Source organism: Lutjanus erythropterus, chromosome 11, assembly GCF_056507025.1.
Source record: "Lutjanus erythropterus isolate fLutEry1 chromosome 11, fLutEry1.hap2, whole genome shotgun sequence".
NCBI classification, from domain to species: domain Eukaryota; kingdom Metazoa; phylum Chordata; class Actinopteri; order Lutjaniformes; family Lutjanidae; genus Lutjanus; species Lutjanus erythropterus.
The window spans coordinates 32,026,755-32,044,384 of NC_139327.1; the positions used below are offsets into that span (position 1 = coordinate 32,026,755).

At 40.7% G+C, this 17,630-nt stretch overlaps 2 protein-coding genes across 2 annotated transcripts in view; one reads left to right on the top strand and one right to left on the bottom strand.

Moving 5' to 3' along the window:
- Nucleotides 1-17,630, bottom strand: part of capn5b (calpain 5b) — a 68,958-nt gene that overhangs the window by 13,100 nt on the left and 38,228 nt on the right. Inside the window, exons 4-7 of the mRNA XM_084729986.1 lie at nucleotides 10,784-10,992; nucleotides 9,936-10,128; nucleotides 4,821-5,014; nucleotides 383-460 (exon numbers count right to left, since the gene is read on the bottom strand). Of these exons, the coding sequence (XP_084586112.1) occupies nucleotides 383-460; nucleotides 4,821-5,014; nucleotides 9,936-10,128; nucleotides 10,784-10,992 (674 nt within the window). The remainder of the gene's footprint in view (nucleotides 1-382; nucleotides 461-4,820; nucleotides 5,015-9,935; nucleotides 10,129-10,783; nucleotides 10,993-17,630) is intronic.
- On the top strand, nucleotides 14,738-15,940 carry ompb (olfactory marker protein b). The gene has a single exon (XM_084729977.1). It carries the CDS (start codon nucleotides 14,862-14,864, stop codon nucleotides 15,342-15,344), a length of 483 nt encoding a protein of 160 aa, XP_084586103.1. The 5' UTR covers nucleotides 14,738-14,861; the 3' UTR covers nucleotides 15,345-15,940.

Consider the following 17,630-nt stretch of genomic DNA (forward strand, 5'->3'; position numbering starts at 1 on the left):
CTGGTGCTGACACGGACTGAAATTAAATGTTTAAGGTTGCAGCAGTATCAGATTTTCACTGTTCGATATCAGTCTCAGAAAATATCACAGTAAATGATATGACAATTATTATCAGTATCATTCAGTAAACAGAAGTATACATATATATACATGAAAGAGAACAAAAACAGAGTATTTCCCAAAATGTTTAACTATTCCTTTAATAGTGTGATTATCCCAAAATGGCGCAGTCAGTTCAGGTGAGTGCTTCCCTTACATCAATTAATCAATAAATCTTTAATTACTCAAATGTAACTTTCACTTTTACCATGCCAGCACCATCTTAATGAATGGGTGTAGGGTAAAGGAACAAAAACATTGTGAGTACTTCAACGGTTCTCACCAGAACTCTCCGTCGTCCTGCACGGTGACACCAAGCTTTTCTCTCTCACTCTTGCTCACCTTGTTCCACTCCTCTGAACTGCAGAGAAAAAAAACACACAAGAGAAAACACACACGAGACACAAGTTGAATCACTGCTGGGCCGGTGAACTGCTGTAAATATGTTGTCCTGTACTGTTTTTACAGTTTCACAATTGCTTCCAGTTTAAACTTCAAATTTCGACCCGTCTCCAGTGTTTATCAAAAGTGTTTTCACTCATTTGCACCTGCACACTCAGTGAAGGCAGTAGGTTCAGTGATCACAGGTCAACATTATCCGTGCTAATTTAGCTATTACACTCACGCCGCAGTCATGAGGACTGGGGATCTGCATAACTTCAGCAGTGTATCTTCAATATGTGTATATATATGTATGTGTGTTTGTATATGTATGGGTGTATATGTATATGTGTTATGTATTTTTGTTTTGATTTTGTGAGTTAATTAAAAGAAAACACTGGGGAAAAAAAAGAAAACAGCTGAATGAAAACGGTGTTTCTATCCAAAGGAGAATTTCACAAAAGACTTGGACAAACTCACAGCCCAGGATCTTTATAAAGTACTTTTGGTTGTGAGCAAGAAAACCATCACACAGAAGTGGCTGCAGGCAAACCTTGTCTTCAGAAAGGTCCTTGTGGCCGAAAAGTCGGTGATAAGTGTGTGCAGGTATTGACTTTTTTTTCCTTTGAAGTGGATTTTTGTGAGATTTGACTCCCTGCACCACAAAAGAAACCATGCAAGTGTTGTGCATGTTGGCTCCTACTCATTTTCTGCTAGAAACCAGCAATAAAAGGACAACTGAATTGCAATTATCAGAAACACAAAAGGCTGTATCTAGAGCCTGTTCGGTTTGTCCAGTCTGGGCTACTGTAGAAACACACCAGCCTCTGTAGACAAAAAGGGGATCATTCTAAGGTAACAGAAATACAACTTTTCTTATTTTCTGGTGATTATACACTAATAAAAACATACTTATAAATATTATATTATATTTCTGCCATCTTCAGCCAATAAATTCTCCTAAATTTGACACACTGGACCTTTAATAGTGAGACATGCAGCTGTCAATCTTTCAATGATCATAAAAGTTGTGATTTAAGTTCTCACTGACTGTAGTTCAGATAAATAAATGATGTGTCTATCCGTCATGGGCACCATCATGTTAAAGAGTCAGCATGTGTGTTTGTTAGTGTGAATCATTTCTAAACATCAAGGTCCGTGTTGTGTTCACTGCTCAGGGGAAACATTAACGTTTACTGGATGCATTAGCTCTGTGTTTACGTCTCACTCTTTGTGATCCACTGACAAACTTCCACATCTCAGCAGTCTGTCAGAGTCCATTTACAGTAACAGGTTTTTATCACACCATGAATAAATTATTCAGAGCGAGTCAGTGAATGATTGAGAGGGAAGAGAGATGACTCACGTCTCTTTAATAACATCTTTCTCTCTTTCAGCCTCATCAATAATTCAGACTCCATTATGATTCTGCTTTAACACCGTCATGTTTGTTTGTCTCACGCAGTCCGGAGGCAACAGTAACAATTCACAGACTGAGAGACGTCCAGGGAGCAACTTCATCTCAGCCTCACCTGTTCCCCCGAGGAGTGTTCGCTCTGACAAATAAAGGTCCTAACTAGAACTGTACAGGGTTCTTCAGCTTGGTTCAGGTAGAAGCCTGTCAAGGGGTTCCTAACATAAAGGATAGGGCTGGGCAATGTATCAATATTATATATTATTATATGGTGTAGTTGTCTTTTCCTGTGTTTTAAAGGCTGAATTGCAATAATGTGATGTAATTTTTAGAGACTGAGCTCTTTTTTTTTATTTATCTTTACCCACTTAGTTATTATATCCACATTATTGATGATTATTTATGAAAAAAAAAGTGTGACTGTTAATTAAGGATTTTTATGATTAATGATTAATTGATTAATCACTGTTAAAAAATTTAATTGTGTATTAATCACCAATTAATCAATAGTCTAGAAATGGTGGTAACTGCACGTAATTTGAGATTGTTTTGTCTGGCCAGGTCATTTGTTGAATAAGGAAACTTTGGCTTGAAATGAGGGGAAATAAAGAAAAAAGAAAATTAAAGTAGGATGAGAAAAAACGTGTGTTACGTATCAAGTCATTTATTTTCTTGAGTAATCAATTAATTAAAATATGTGGAGCACGTTCCTAGTTTGATTATTCGATTAATCTTTGCAGCTCTAATTAATTTATCACCTTAGCTGCTTTCACCCTTTGGAGCACAAAATGTGCCTATATAATCAATAATTATCAGTATCAACCAATATGAAACTTTTTTTGGTTCCAGGTAGGAACCAACTTTTCAGGTTCTGAACCAGTTAATATTTGGTGGAAACGGTTCAAAATGTAATGTGATATGTTGTAATGGTTCCACCCAGAATTCATTCTGGGGGTTCTATCCAGAATCATTCCATGATCTAAGGGTAACAACAAGAACCCATCCAGGAAGTTCTACTGAAAACACTATTATACTGCAAGGGTTTCATCTAGAGCCCACCTAGGGGCTTCTACCAAGAACCCTTTTAAAGGATTTCACCTTTTTATAAGAGTTTCACATAGAACCCTCTTTTCTTCTTTTACATTTAAAAGTAAAACATGAATAAACCTCTGAATATTTGATGTTGAAGATTTTTTAACATTGTTTTATTCAACAGTCTTTGAAGAGCTCTTTCTACCAAAAAGGGTGCTTTGGATGAAAAGGGCTCTTAATGGAACCCTTAGTCCTAACAAAGAACCCTAGATAAACTCTTTCTTCCAACAACTATTCTTCAGAAGCAAATGTTTGAGGTAGAACCCAAGCCCTTCAGGCAGAACCCTTTTGGAGCTTTTCTTTCTAAGAGTGCAAGGTAGCAGAAATGGACGAGTAAAGCAGAAAGTAAAACTGGAATGACTGAGGAGAAATGACGGCTTTATCCACCTGACTGAACGGCAGCTTGTGTAAACCAGTTATTTTGATTCACCTTGACGTCTGAATTGAAGGGTTCGTCAGCTCAGTTTTGGCCCGTCTGTTCTGGGAAAATGATATCTGAGCTGTTCTGTTCTGTTTGATATCGTTCTCTAAAAACAAGCTCCACCAGGGTTGAATTCAGTCATTTGTCTTTGCTCTGGGGACCATTAGCTTGATTGCATATCCATTCTTCATTGTCTACATGACATTTCTCATTGTGCAGCTCTCTTGTCTTTGTTGTGGGCATTACTTATGGGGTGATCTTTGTTGTTCAGACACTTGTTGTTTGCTCATCCATCACATGCAATCTCTTAGAAATTCAGAGAGACCGAGTGCACTTGGTCATTTTAAAATTAAATCTGCGAAATCCGTTTAATTGGTTCAGGTCACAGCAAGGAGACGCGTGGAAGGACAAATGCATCATTTGTGGTTCTCTGGAAATGTTCCACGTCTGACTCACCGAGATCAATGTGCGAAAATGGGAAAGATGGATGAAAACGAGACGATTTGATGAGCTGCAGTAGTTCATCCATGTCTGTAGGTGTCAGTGTGGTGTAGGGCTGTACCCGACTCAGAATTTTAGCAGGTGAATCAGATTTGGATGCTCGATATTCCACAATTTGTTCTTTTCTTTTTTTTTTTTAGTTCATTGTGCCACAATAAACTCCTCTATTAGCCAACATTATTCTGTTTTACTTGTAATATTCATGTTTTAATGGCTTTCTTTGTTGTCTGTGACATGAAAAAGATTTTCACACAGTCAGAGAAAGTACAATTGTGCATTCTCCTATGGCTGAGTTATAAAATCCCAGCGCACCACATAATGTCTCTCTCCAGGCTGATGAAGGCATCACCTGCCCTGCACACTCTTCACTCCTTCACGCTGCCAATTAAGGATTTATTTCGACCAAATAAGAGTTGCTGATTGTTGGATTCTTTCCTACAAAGTTGTCAGACACTGAAGATAACAATCTGAGCCCGTCAGAGGAAAAAATTAGCAAACAAACGATCTTCACCTGCCCTGCACACTCCACAATGCGCTCTGGTCTGAAAGCATGTCCGCTGCACTCCATTTCTATCACTCTTCTCTTCTTCCATCAGTTAGTTTTGTGCTTTGTGGTGATTTAGAGACACAGTTTGTAAGGTTTACAGCCTGTCATGCTGTTGCATTGCTCTGTGTACAATAACGCAGATAAAAAACAAGACCTGAAACTTGTTTACCAACCACTTGTTTCACTTTCTCTCATGAGTCAACCATTAGGATCTTTTTAATAAGTGCAAAAGCTAATATAAAAATATGTTTATGATTCCCCTTATTCATGTTATTGAAGTGCAAACATACCAATGAAGAAAAAAAAAACAGCTCGACTGGAAGAATCTCAGTCGACTGATAAATCTTCGACTTTCAGGGGGTTACCTGTCGCTCCACGGGCCGCTCCACTCTTTCTCTCCCCAGGGGTTCCTCATGCGGATCATGTGCAGCTTCTCCGATTTGAAGAAGGCCAGCAGTCCGTGACCTAACCGCACTTTCCGTACGTCTGTCACAGCGTAGGCATGGCCTTTGACCAGGCCGCAGTCCAGCCGTGCCTCCATGTCCTCCACCGTGGTCGCCTGGAAAACAGCAAAACAGGCCGGTTTAGCGGTTCAAAGCAGATGTTTTTGTGAATCTCTAAGATTATGTAAAAGAGGGAGGCTGGCACAGTTCCCTGGAAATTACAAACAGGTAGGTGTTTAATAAAAGGCACACAGGGACACTGCTGCACTTCACAGCTCTCTTCTGTGGGAACTGAAAACAAAGATATTTGTGCCTTAATTAGAGACAGTAGAGAGGTGACAGGAAACCAAGGACAGAGAGATGAAGAAAAGATCACTGGACTCAAACCATCATCTTAAACGCATGTTATTTAAATTCTGCTGCTAGGGGGCTCTCCAACATTAAAACAATTAAAAGATGTGATATATGTGATATGTGATATATGATAATATGTGATATATAATAATATCATACTCAAAAGTAATTGCTGAGATCTGGGGACATGGCGACCAAATGACTAGGAGGGTTGGCCACAGTCGGCAAGACGTCACCAGAGCCTGCTTGGAGGCGGATCGGACTCGGATTCGGCCCCGCTCCAGAGGAGGTCCGTCTCTGGTGTGGCTCGGCACTGCCTCACACAATAAAAAATGGTAATGGAAATGAAAATTAGCGCTGCATGCTTGATTTGGCGCAGCTAGAAGTGCCAGTGGAAAAGCCTCGTTGGTTTGTGGAGATAGTTTAGACCAGAGTCGATGGTACGAACATGTCTTGAATAAACTCTGATCTTTCAGAAGCCGAGTGCCATCAAGGTTCATATATCAATATCAGACATGAAAAAATGGTTATCGAGCCACCCCTACCTCATACTTTGCAACACTACTAAGGTCTGTTTCAATCAAACAAATCCAATTATATTTAGGTCCCCTTAAGAGGTCAGTTTTCTCATTTTTATTTCTAAATCAATTTCTCCATGTCAGGGCTGGTTTGTCAGCCTGAGTATATTTTCTGCAGGTTTGTTTTGGGTCGGGTCATTCTGGACGCATCAAGACTTCACAGAGCCACCGTGCCTTTCTCTCCTGTTAATTCCCACTTGGATTACCTCAGTCTGTCCAAGAAAGATGAAAATGAAATGAGAGAAACAGTAGCCCAGCCTTGGGTCTCCCAGAGGACAGGTGTGGAAATCATACATCCCAGAATAACAATTTAAGATTGAAAAGTAGAAGCTAACGTAAGGAGAACAATGGATAAACGTGGAAAATGCATTTTTGTGTGGTATCGGTTATGTCCTCTGAGCTCTCATTACTCTTGCGGTTGAATAATAGACCCTCCAGTGTAAAAACTCATGCATATAAAAGAGCCATGTCATTTAAAAATTGGACTGCACCGGACTCTGAATCACAATAAGGGATTGTTGCTGGAGCAGGACGTCAGGGAATCAGACTGGCGTGAAACATGAGACCAAGGGCCAAACAGTGAAACTGATATAACAGCACACGCTTGTTTTCTAAACAAGCTGATGTGAATTCACACAAAAAAAGCGTCTAGACGTGGTTTGGTTCACACCGTGATCCAGGTATTTTAGACTGATCCATCTTAATTTTGTTCTAAAATGAATTTTATTTCAAGTTAGACAGTGTCATAAAGATAAAAACTGACATGTTTTAATCCATGAAAGCCCACCAACCTCACCCCAAGGAAAAGTCTGAACCCAGAGCCATGTTTCCATGGTAACAATCAGTGACACCTGCTGATCAGTAGCACCGAAGGACAAAAAAAGAGGGAAATGTGGCTCATAATGTGTGTTTTGTTAACAACGTTAATATACAGGTCTCATTACACTTTTTTCTCATTCTTCACTGAATTTTTTTTCTGTGAAATTTCCTTATAAATGTTGAATTTTCTGCAGGAGTGAACAGAGCTAAGAATTCAGTTGGATCAGTAGTTCTCAAACTTTTTTGACCGTGTCTCACCTCAGAATATATTTGGCTGCTAATAAATCACGCTTTTACCGAATCCAAATTTGAGGTAACTCGAGTCACACTGTTTCGCAGCGTTTGGTGCCAGAAGGCGCTGGGGCTTTACTGGCACTTTTTAAGTCGCCACTAACTTTTCCTCAGTTCACTGTCGTTCATTTTATTTGCGCTGTACTGCTCTTTGTAATCGAGCCACAACTGCAGATTCATTTTCACTCTCCATATTTTACCCCTGCTTACAGTGTCACGTCACAGTTTATCTTGTAACTACCGGTAATCATAGATGACATATGTGCGTGCTACGTGCATGATTTTGACTGCATAGCAGACTGATAGTGAAACATAAATACAGGAAAGATAAAACTTACTTTAAATTGCACTATAATACTATCTTTATGTAGTATTTTGATAGTATTATAGTTTCAATAATATTCAATATTTCTGACTTTCCTCCACATACCACTAGAGGGAGCTCATACCATAGTTTGAGATTCTAGCATTTAGATTGAGGACGATAATCACAATCACGTTTTTTATTGCCAATCCAGATGCCAATCCTCTACAAGTCATATCAGTCGATACGCAGCCAATAAAGACAGTTTTTTTAGTTTTGTTAGTGGCTGTTTTAGAGGCAGAGCGCAACCTGTCATACTCTGAAAACCACGCCCACTGGAGAAGAAAAGACCGGCGCCACAATACGAAGTGCCGAAACGCTAACCAAGTAACTGTAGCTTATTAAAAACATTAGATTTCAGCAAGTGAATGGATTATTTTAGCACCCTTTGTCTACTAGAGAGGCAAGGTTAAACTGACAAACGCAATATTTCCAGTAAATCTTAGAGTCTTTCTCCTCATCTTGATTTTCTGTCATGAAATACTTTAATATGAACAAGTATTTGATTGCATCACCAGGTAAGATCAGGCCTTTAATAGCTGAGTTAATTTAAATTTCTACAGTTTGTCTGGTCAAATTAGCAACTGTAATCTTGACCTAAAGTTACTGAGCATCAGGATCCCACAGTTTCCCCGTTCATCTTGCTGTGGCCTCTCATCTGTTTCCATTTTTGTCCTCTTACAGACTTATTTTTTCAGTCTGCAGTTTACAAAAACTTAGTTCTGGGTCCTTTAACTGATTGGTAGTGCATCCCAGCACATAGCCCCTTTTTCAAGATACCTAATCAATATTGATATCCATATGGAACTGAATCGTATCTAATTGGGACCTTGTGAACTGAATCAAATCGATTTGGGAAATCTGAATCAATAACCAGAGATATGTAGATATGTAGTGAAGGGTCGCTGCTCCATCTATCTATCAGTTAAGGGATCAATGGCCTAAAAAACTTTGACCCTGGTATAACCGTTTAATTTCTGATAGATCTATACCAACATCATTTCATGTCATAAGATCAGCCTGTATCATTATCATGAATTTCAGGCGCACACGACATCTGTTAAGCTTCTTCTTGAAGTGCTCTTCTTTTTTTCATCTCCAACATAAAAGTGCTTCAGTCCCTAGAAGAAAATGTCAGCCTCACCGCACACTGAGAGCGTTCAGTGGCTCTCTCTGAACCCTTTTTCACTTATATTCGTCGTTATCCTGACATCAGTACCTGTGCTTCCCTGTGTACCTACAACAATAGCCAGGCTTTGTGCGCATATTCCGGAAAGGAAAAGGGAAGCACAACATAATCAAGACAGATAAATCAAAAGTGCGTTCTCTAATTTGTGTGTACCTCACGTAATCTCACACAAATTACTGCACCGCACTGAAGAGCCTTTGAAAAGTCACAGGAAGAATTTATGCAGAGATTTGGCACTAGAGACGACTGCTATCTCTGCTGCAAGACAGAGACAGTGAGTCTCCACAAAGTCAGTCGCGACACACAGACACTTTCTCATTCCTGGATTTTCAAATCAGAGCAGAAAATGCTCTAATTATTAAAAGGCTCTGAGGCACGAGGGGTCAGCTCTGGTGGATTAGACAATTTTCAGAGAGCAGGTACTGAAATGCTGAGCATCCTTACAATTATTGAAATTTCAAGATGTCACTTGGTTAGATTTCAAACAAACACTCATGTTCTCTGTAACATGAACTGTAATAACTTTGATGATCCTCTGGCTTTTCATCTAGCGCCATCATCAGGTCAACATTTCAGTTTCTCCAACACTTTGGTTCATGACTATTATAATACCTGCAAAATTAAATTTCTATCAGAACCTGCTATCACCCACTTTGTGCCAATCATTAGAAACAGGATAACATACACAAAGATATTCTAGCCTATTCAGTCCAATAAAACTCAATCTCCCAGAGGCCCACTGAATATGTGCAGTAGTGTTTCCCTAAGTTCCCCCTAGGTCCCTAGACTGTGCATTGTGATGACATCACAGACTTTTAAAAGGCTCGAGGAAAGTTTTGCAAATGTAAAAAAGAAAGAAAGAAATCATAATAGCAAGATTCATAACTGACCTTGTTTGCAGTTTGAGGTGTCCTATCAACAGATTTACAGACGTGTCTTTTATAATGTTGACTTATATGAAACTGTTTTGTGTGCTGCAAGATTTTTTGCCGTGAAACCAGAACAGGCTACACGGCTCTTGAGGGTCTACAGGTCAGGGGGTGCTACATGCTGTACAGATTGTAGACCCCGTTGAGACATGTGATTTGTGATATCGGTCAATACAAATAAAATCTGACTTGATTTGACTGCCATGTGAGCATCGTCATTCTGAGCATCTTAGCATGCTGACGTTAGCATTTAGCTCAAAGCCCTGTGGTGTGCACACATCATGTCCTGCTTCACTCTCATCCCACCAATCACAGCAGAATGCTACCTTACAGTTGCATCTATTTATTTTGAAAGAGAACCGGCCAATAGGAAAAACTCCAAACACTCTTACAATCAACAGTGTAACTTCATCACCCAGTGGTTATGTTGCTGGTTTCAATGTGATCCGGTCAGTCAGGCGTAATCGAAGCCGTAATCGAGACGTTATTGTGTCTGAGCAGCTGTCGTCTTACCCTGATGGAGCAGCTGATGAGACCGTCTCTGTTGTGGACTTTGAGGACCCTTTCAAACAGCTGGTTACGAGCCACCTCGTCTGTCGCCATCTGACCCTCCAACAGGTCCACCGGCTCTGAAACACCACCTGTGAAATCCACCAGAGCGTCGGCCGTGTTTCCCCCGTCCAGAGCCTCGTAGCAGCCATAAACCCTGCAGGGCGAGGAGGACAGGAGGGTTGTGTTCATTACAGCTGAAACAATTATTCAGTTTTATTATTTATTTATTTTGATAATCAATCATTCCAGTGATTTTTCAAGCAAAACTGTGAAACATCTGCTGGATGAAGATTGTTCTATGTGAGAATATTCTTCTTTTCTCTGTGTTTTCTCACATTAAAGTGAATGTCTTTTGTTTTTGGACAAAAAACATTTTTTTAAAAAAACAGCTGAGATTGAGGGACAGTTTTGATGGATATTTTTCACTGTTTTACACATTTGTAAGACAAAATAATCAATCAGTTAATCAAGAAAACAATCAGCAGATTCATGGCTAATATAAATACACTCTTAGAAATAAAGATGCTAACTCTGAATAGAACGTCAACACTTCAAGTGGAACCTTTCTGAAACCTTTATTTCTAAGAATGCGATCATTTAGTTTAGTAATGTTAATGATTAACAAGTCGTGTACTGACTGATTCACTGCAGGCTGACCCTGTTTTAGCCTGAGCCTGTTGTGTTTACAGCAGTTATGAAATGTGTTTTTCAAAGTATCTTCTTATTGCGGCAGAAGTCATTAAATCCATTACTGAGTTTTTAAGTGTTTCTTCTGTTAAATCTGAATATTTGCTGGCTCTCATACTAACTTGGCGTAGGCCTTCTCCACCAGGGCGCTCCAGAACTCATTGCTGTCGTTGGAGTGGCAGTAGACCAGCTGGTTGTCAACCGTCGGTAGCCGGTCGTCAATCACCACGTCCACCCACTCACCGAAGCGCCAGAAGCGGAAGTGGAAAATCCCAGCGTATGAGTCTGGCTTCTCTGTGTCCCACTCCTGCTCCTTCCAGTCGGGGATGACCTGAAGGAGGAGAAGGGTGGAGGAGGAGGAGGAGGAGGAAGAGGAGGAAGAGCAGAGGGGCAGGTGAGCCAAACAAACAGGCGGTGGTCCGTGGAGCATAAATAGCGTCGGGGTGGAGGGGCTGCCAGAGTGAGACGGCGTCCCCTCATGTCTGCTGATGCATTTAGGATCAGGGGACAAATTTATCACCTTGGTTCTCTCGGTCGTAAATCCTGCTGTAATAGGACATGGGTGAGAGGTAATAACTGTTTGACTGCAGTGTGTGTGTGTTTCAGCTGCCTGTATTTGCTGTGGTCCAGTGAAGCCCCTATAACCCAGCCTCCATTTTGTGAATTGAAGTTATTATTTTGACAAGACATAAAAAAAACAACAAACATGTTCACATACAATCTCAAAACACACGTCAGAAATGGACGCACTGCTAAAAAATAAGCAAAACAGAGAGCAGTGCTGAGTGTATTATGAAGTCAAATAAAGTCACACACTATAATAAAAATTTTGCAGGAATGAGACCCCATACCAGGAAATGAGTTAACACAGGGGTCTGTAGCCTTTACGATCAAAAGAGCCACTTTTAACCAAAAAAAAAAAATGTTCTGTCTGGAACCGCAACTATTAAAATCTCTCTTTTCCCTTTTAATTTCACATGTATTGCTAGCTTGTAAAGACTCGAGAAGACTAACCACCATCAAAATTTAGAGAAAAAGACACTGAATCACAAGAATCAGGAATCACTTTCCACTGTAAAAAGAATAGCTCAAGGAATTTCAAGGCAGCATACTGCAATAGATTTGAGTCTTGAGCCTCAAACTCGTATGTTTTGAAATAAACTTTTTAAAAGTTTTGCTGACCTTTCATCTTTGAAAAGATTTACTATTCTTGTTTGGATAAACTTGAATCATTGAGTTTCAGAAACTCAAAAAAAACCAAAAACATTTACTCATCATTTACTTTCATTTGAATGCCTTGATTTTTTTTCAAAGTACATGTTTTGTGGGGTTTCAAAAACTCAAAGATTTAAGCTTATGTCAAGAAGAAAAGTAAATTATCTCAACAAAAGATTAGCAGTTTTCAAAACTCAGGAGTTTGAGTTGGGTTCACAACGCTGCTGTACATTGCCTTGAAATTTTAAGTTGTCTCAACTTTTTCATAAACCTACAATAATGATAATTGAAAATTAAAATGTGTATAACTTTTTGCCAAAATGACGGGGAGCCACTGTAGACGGGCTAAAGAGACACATGTGGCTCTGGAGCCACAGGCTGCAGAGCCCTGAGTTAGCATAATATTAGCATATTAGCACCTCTAGTTCCCTCCTCTCTACAGTCAGTGGGTTTTTGAAAGAGTTTTTGTCCACCTGATGAATCTAAGCCCAATATTCACTCTCAATCTCTCCTTCTGATCACTCTCTGCCTCTTTAGCTGCTAAATGTCTGACTTTCTCCACCAGATAGTTGTTATGTTTCATCCGTCTTTTGGTGCTGAACAGGTCGTGTACGGTGGGGTTTATCAGAGTTAAATTTCTGCACTATGTCATGCTGTGACGACTCTTTAAAATGTATGAAGTGTCGCTGTCCCACTGTGACTCAGTGTCGTAACAGAGCACCCAACCTGGAGGCGACCCATGAAAGGGCACCTGTGAAACCTTCAGTGTGAATGATGCGACAAAAGAAATAAAAACCGCAGATGATGCAGCAAGCGACACCACATGTGGATTAACTGACAGTGTTCCAGCGGGTGTCCTTGGAGATGTCAAGGTGCGCTAACTGAACAGCAGTTCCTGTCAAGCTTCTCTGCAGGAGGTGACACGGTTCTGATGGAGAGAATGTGGCCTCTCCCGAGGACCGGCTCGGCTCTGCGAGGCAGCAACAGCTCCTTTAAAAAGAGGAGGAGGGGAGGGAGGAAAAAAAAAAACAAAAAAAACAAAGCACTGCACCACAGAAACCTCAGAGTCATTTTGTAATCCTTCGGGAGGCAATCTCTCCTGCACTCCACCCTCCACCCTGCTCACTCTCTGACTCTGCACGGAGAGAAAAGGCTCCATCTATCTCAGCTTTCATCTGGGCCAAGTGTCGCTATGCAGCAACTGAACTCTGGTAGGTAACTGACCCAGCGACTGACCAGGAACACCAGCAGAAGGCACCTTGGCTCCCCTGCTGTCTGTCAGTGCCAACACTGAGGGGAATAAAGGGCTTTTCTCCTCACCTCTTCCTCCTCCCCCTCAGTGGGTACTAGGGCTGCATAATTAATGAAAATATTATCAAGATTACAATATGGCCAAATCACAGAAGCTGCAATTGTTGTTAAAGGAAAAACATGTGACAAAACGCCATTATAAGGAAGTGCTATAGTGCTGCAGAAATTATGTTATCAGAAATTAAGGAAACATGCTAAGTTGAAATATTCAGGACTCTGACAACAAGAACAAGACAACAGCTGCAGTGTCTAGTTACAGGCTGGAGCAACTGTTTTTGTTTGTCTGTTTCACATTAATTAGAGATTAAATTAATGCAGAATGTTTGCTGAATGAATTAATGTCTCCTTATGAGTCATAAGAAATCGTAAATAATTTTTTTAGAAGGAGTAGATGTTTATAATAGTTAAATTGAGCAATATGTTAATGGAGTTTGGCAGGCAGTGAGACGGGCAGCCACTGAACTCAACCAGAGCGTGTATTTTCAGAGCAGGGGGCTTTTGTTTTCAGGGTAACAGGCTGCAACTGATGTTATAAACAGCTGATCAACGTTACAGTGGAGTACTCGTACACGCTTGTTGCCTCCAGCCATATACTGTATGTTAAATAGGACCTATTTAATATACTGTCTGTGGCTCCAACTTGCAGTTTGGACAGTCGTACTCCTTCTTGGTCGCACAAACAGTTTGAAGTCACTCTGCTTCACGTCACATCTGCTCGTTATTTATCCTTTACATGTTACAAACCGCCCTCTTATATCTTGTATACAGGCTTACTAAGTATTCCTGTGAAGCACATTTCTATTTTTATGCACCAAAGGTTTGGGACACTCTCCCACCACAAATCAGACAAGCAGCTTCAGCTGATTGTTTTAAGAACAAGGATATGTCTTTATAACTTTCTACCTTGTTTTATTTTTTTTCTGAATATTACTAATATTGATTTTATTTTTCTCCTGTAAAACACTTTAAGTCACCTTTCTTTCTATGATCGGTGCTGTATGAATAAAGTTCATTATACTTACTGTTACTGTTTTTTTCCTGGACTTTTGTACATGTTTCCTTTCAAATTGAGAAAACTGATAAAGTGGGGAAAAAATAAACAGGTGCACCTAACTTTACAAGTCAGACAGAGGAAATGAAAACATGCAGCCTTTACTTTTTTCAGTTCTGGCCCTCCTACAAAGTAAGTGAATTGGCCTGCAATAGGGTCATAATTTACCATATCATGCAGCCCTACTTTCTCCAAACAATTTTAATGTTCACATTTATATTATGGTTCATGCTAGCCTCGAGGATTTTTGTAATAACGTCCTTCATGTCAGGTATTAGAGTCAAGGATCTGCAAGCAGAAACACGAGACAAACAAATGTGTGACAAACAGCACTAAGCACAGCTCCCTGAGGGCAATTCCTGTGCTGTGGTTGCAAATGTCATTAGATGTTGTTGCCTAGCACCTCTGCTCCTCTGTACATCTGTGTAGGACCCTCCCTCTCCCGTCCTATCGATGCTGCACAGACATGCACACATGCATAATGTACAAGCCTGCAGGCGAGAACACAGAGTGAGAGCTGCTGGACAGGAGGAGGAAGCAAGAGAGAAAGTGAAGACGCTCAGTTTGGACAGAGCTGCCGTTCTAATCAAGCCTTGCAGCTGGTATCAACCTCTCAGCCAAGCATGTCTGCAGAGCTGGAGCTGCCCTTCCGGCCGGACAACGAGCTGACGGAGGTGATGCGCCTGCGGGTTCAGTCTCTGCAGCAGCGAGGCCAGAAGAGGCAGGACGGCGAGCGCCTGCTGCTGCCCAACGAGGCCGTGTATCGACTGGATTTCTCCAAACAGTCCCTCAGATTCTCGCACTGGACAGTGCGGCTGGCCCAGCCGGGACGCCTCACCATCACGGCCACCTCGCAGCTCTGGACACCCGACCTCACCAACCTGATGACGCGTCAGCTACTGGAACCCACCGGGGTCTTCTGGAGGGCGCCAGGCGATGCCAGTGATGCACCTGTGCAGTGCTACGAGGCTGACGCACACGAGTTTGGCGAGAGGATCGCAGAGCTGGCTAAGGTAAGGAAGGTGATGTACTTCCTGTTTGCGTTTGGAGAAGGCTGCAGCCCTGAGACTGTCGACAGCTCCATCACCTTCACCGTGGACAGCTGAGATGTGGGAATCAAGAAGAGGAGATACATTTTCTACAAACTCTTCTTTTGTGGTTTTATGTGTTTAGTTGAGGATGCAAAGTTAGCATTAGGTTAATCTTATTCCGCCACCACGGGTATAAGCCTGCCATAGTTGCTCCTTGCCGTCTTGTGTTTTTTTTTCTACTTTTGGATCAATCTGGCACAAGAATTCCCTTTGCCGTTTATAAAATTCTATCTCATCTTATCTTAATCTGCATTTATTAGGGTCATGCCTGGATGGGAACCCTTAACATGTGTACAAGTTGTTTCTTCATTGTGCATGTTTTTGTGCAATTTAAGTTTTATAATATGAAAACCCTGTGTTTAAAGGGACAGTTCACCCCAAATTCAAAAATACATATTTTTCCTCTTGCCTGTAGTGCTCTTTATCCATCTAGATTTTTTTTTGTGACTTGCAGAGTTTCGAACATATTGACCATAAAGTTGTCTGCCTTTTCTCGCTTATAATGAGACTAAATGGTACTCAAAGACCCCAAAAAATGTGTTTGAAAAATTCAAATCCAGTGTAGCTTTCCCAAAATCATGACCCGGTTAATCAAGATAATCCACAGACCTTGTTGTCAGTAGTTTCTTGTGGGAACTACTTTCTCTCTAATAGAAAGAATCATGACACTGCTAATAACAAGCTCTGTGAATTATCATGAATAAATGGGTCATAATTTTTGGAAACAGACACTAGTGTGGAATTTTTTTAAAGTATTTTTTTGGTGTTTTGAGCAGCAAACTGAGAGCCCTTTGGTTCCATAATATTGGAGAGAAGTCTGACATTTCTACGGCCGATATCTTCCAAAATTCTAGATCTGACACCAGAATTACCTAGATGAATAAATAGCACTACAGGTAAGAAAAAACAAATGTATTATAAAATCAGGGTAGGCTTAGGGACAGAAAACACTTGGTTAGGGTTTGAGAAAGATCATGGTTTGGGTTAAAATTATCTTTCTCTCTGGGGTTCCCTCCTAGATATGATCTCTTGTAAGGATGGTTCCCTGTGAACAAGTCAGCAAATGACAGTGAAACATCACCTGTCAACCAGTAGGGATGAGACTAAACTTTTAATCCTCCTCTTCTTCCTTTTACAACAGAGCTCATTTACAAGGCAAACACAACTTGCTTCTGTTACTGAATGTCTTGATCACAAACGGTGCTTCTTTGTATCTTTGCATCCTGTTATGTGTACAAATAAATTCATAAAATCAAAAAGGTGTATCTGCATTTTCTTTGACAGTGTCCAAACACGCTTCGTTCTCTGTGCTCGTGTGCTATCCTCCCTCTCCTCCACCTGTTTGACAAACAGCCCGCCCTGACGGGTTTAGTAGAAATGAGTCCCACATGAGATAATGGATGGAGACAGAGTGTGTGTGTGTGTGTGTGTGTGTGTATGTGTGAGAGAGAGAGAGAGAGAGAGAGAGAGAGTATTCCCCGGTGGATGGGAGAACAGGTTCCTGCTGCCTCATCTGTCACAGTCTTGCATGGCGACCCTGATAAACAAGAGAGAGGGGAGGCATGTGGATTTCATCCCCCAGCCTCGTCCTGCAGACTTGCTGCTTCACACTGCAAACACTAACTGTGACTGTGAATGAGATGACGCGAGTCAGATGAGGTGTGAGAGCAAAGAAAATAAGTGAGATGTCAGAAGGTATTAGACTTGTCTCTTTCTTTGGTACAAAGCTTGTCAGAATCAGGTTTATAAGTAGGTTTTTACATACGAGGAATTTGCCTTGGTGCTTTGGTGCATAACAGTAAGCACAGTAAGTAGAAAAATATAGATATAAGACAAGTACTGCAAGTCAAGACGGATAAATAAAAAAAATTGACAATAATATATGAAAAATATATTTTTAAAATCTCTCCAATATTTTGTGGAGATTTTGTGCAGGTCTGTGCAAAAGTTCAAGAAGAAGTATGAAGTATATAAAGTGTGAAATAAAGTAATTCATAGAAAAAAAAGTGTTAAAGGTCCTGCGTAGGGCAGCCCCCCTGAAAATCAAAGCATAATCACCTGCATAAGAATAAGAATTGTTGTGTTTTTTTGTTACCTTAGAATGAGCTCTTTATATCTGCAGACACAGCGGTTATTCTTTCACAGCGTCCGCTATGTTCCTACAGTAGTCCACAACAGACAAACGAAACAGTGGCTCTAAATTTGGCCTTCGGTGCCTTTTTTGTGAGTTTCGCAGCCACCACAGGTTCTCCTACACACTGGTCTTTTAATGTAAAGAATTCAGTATGAAACTTACAAATG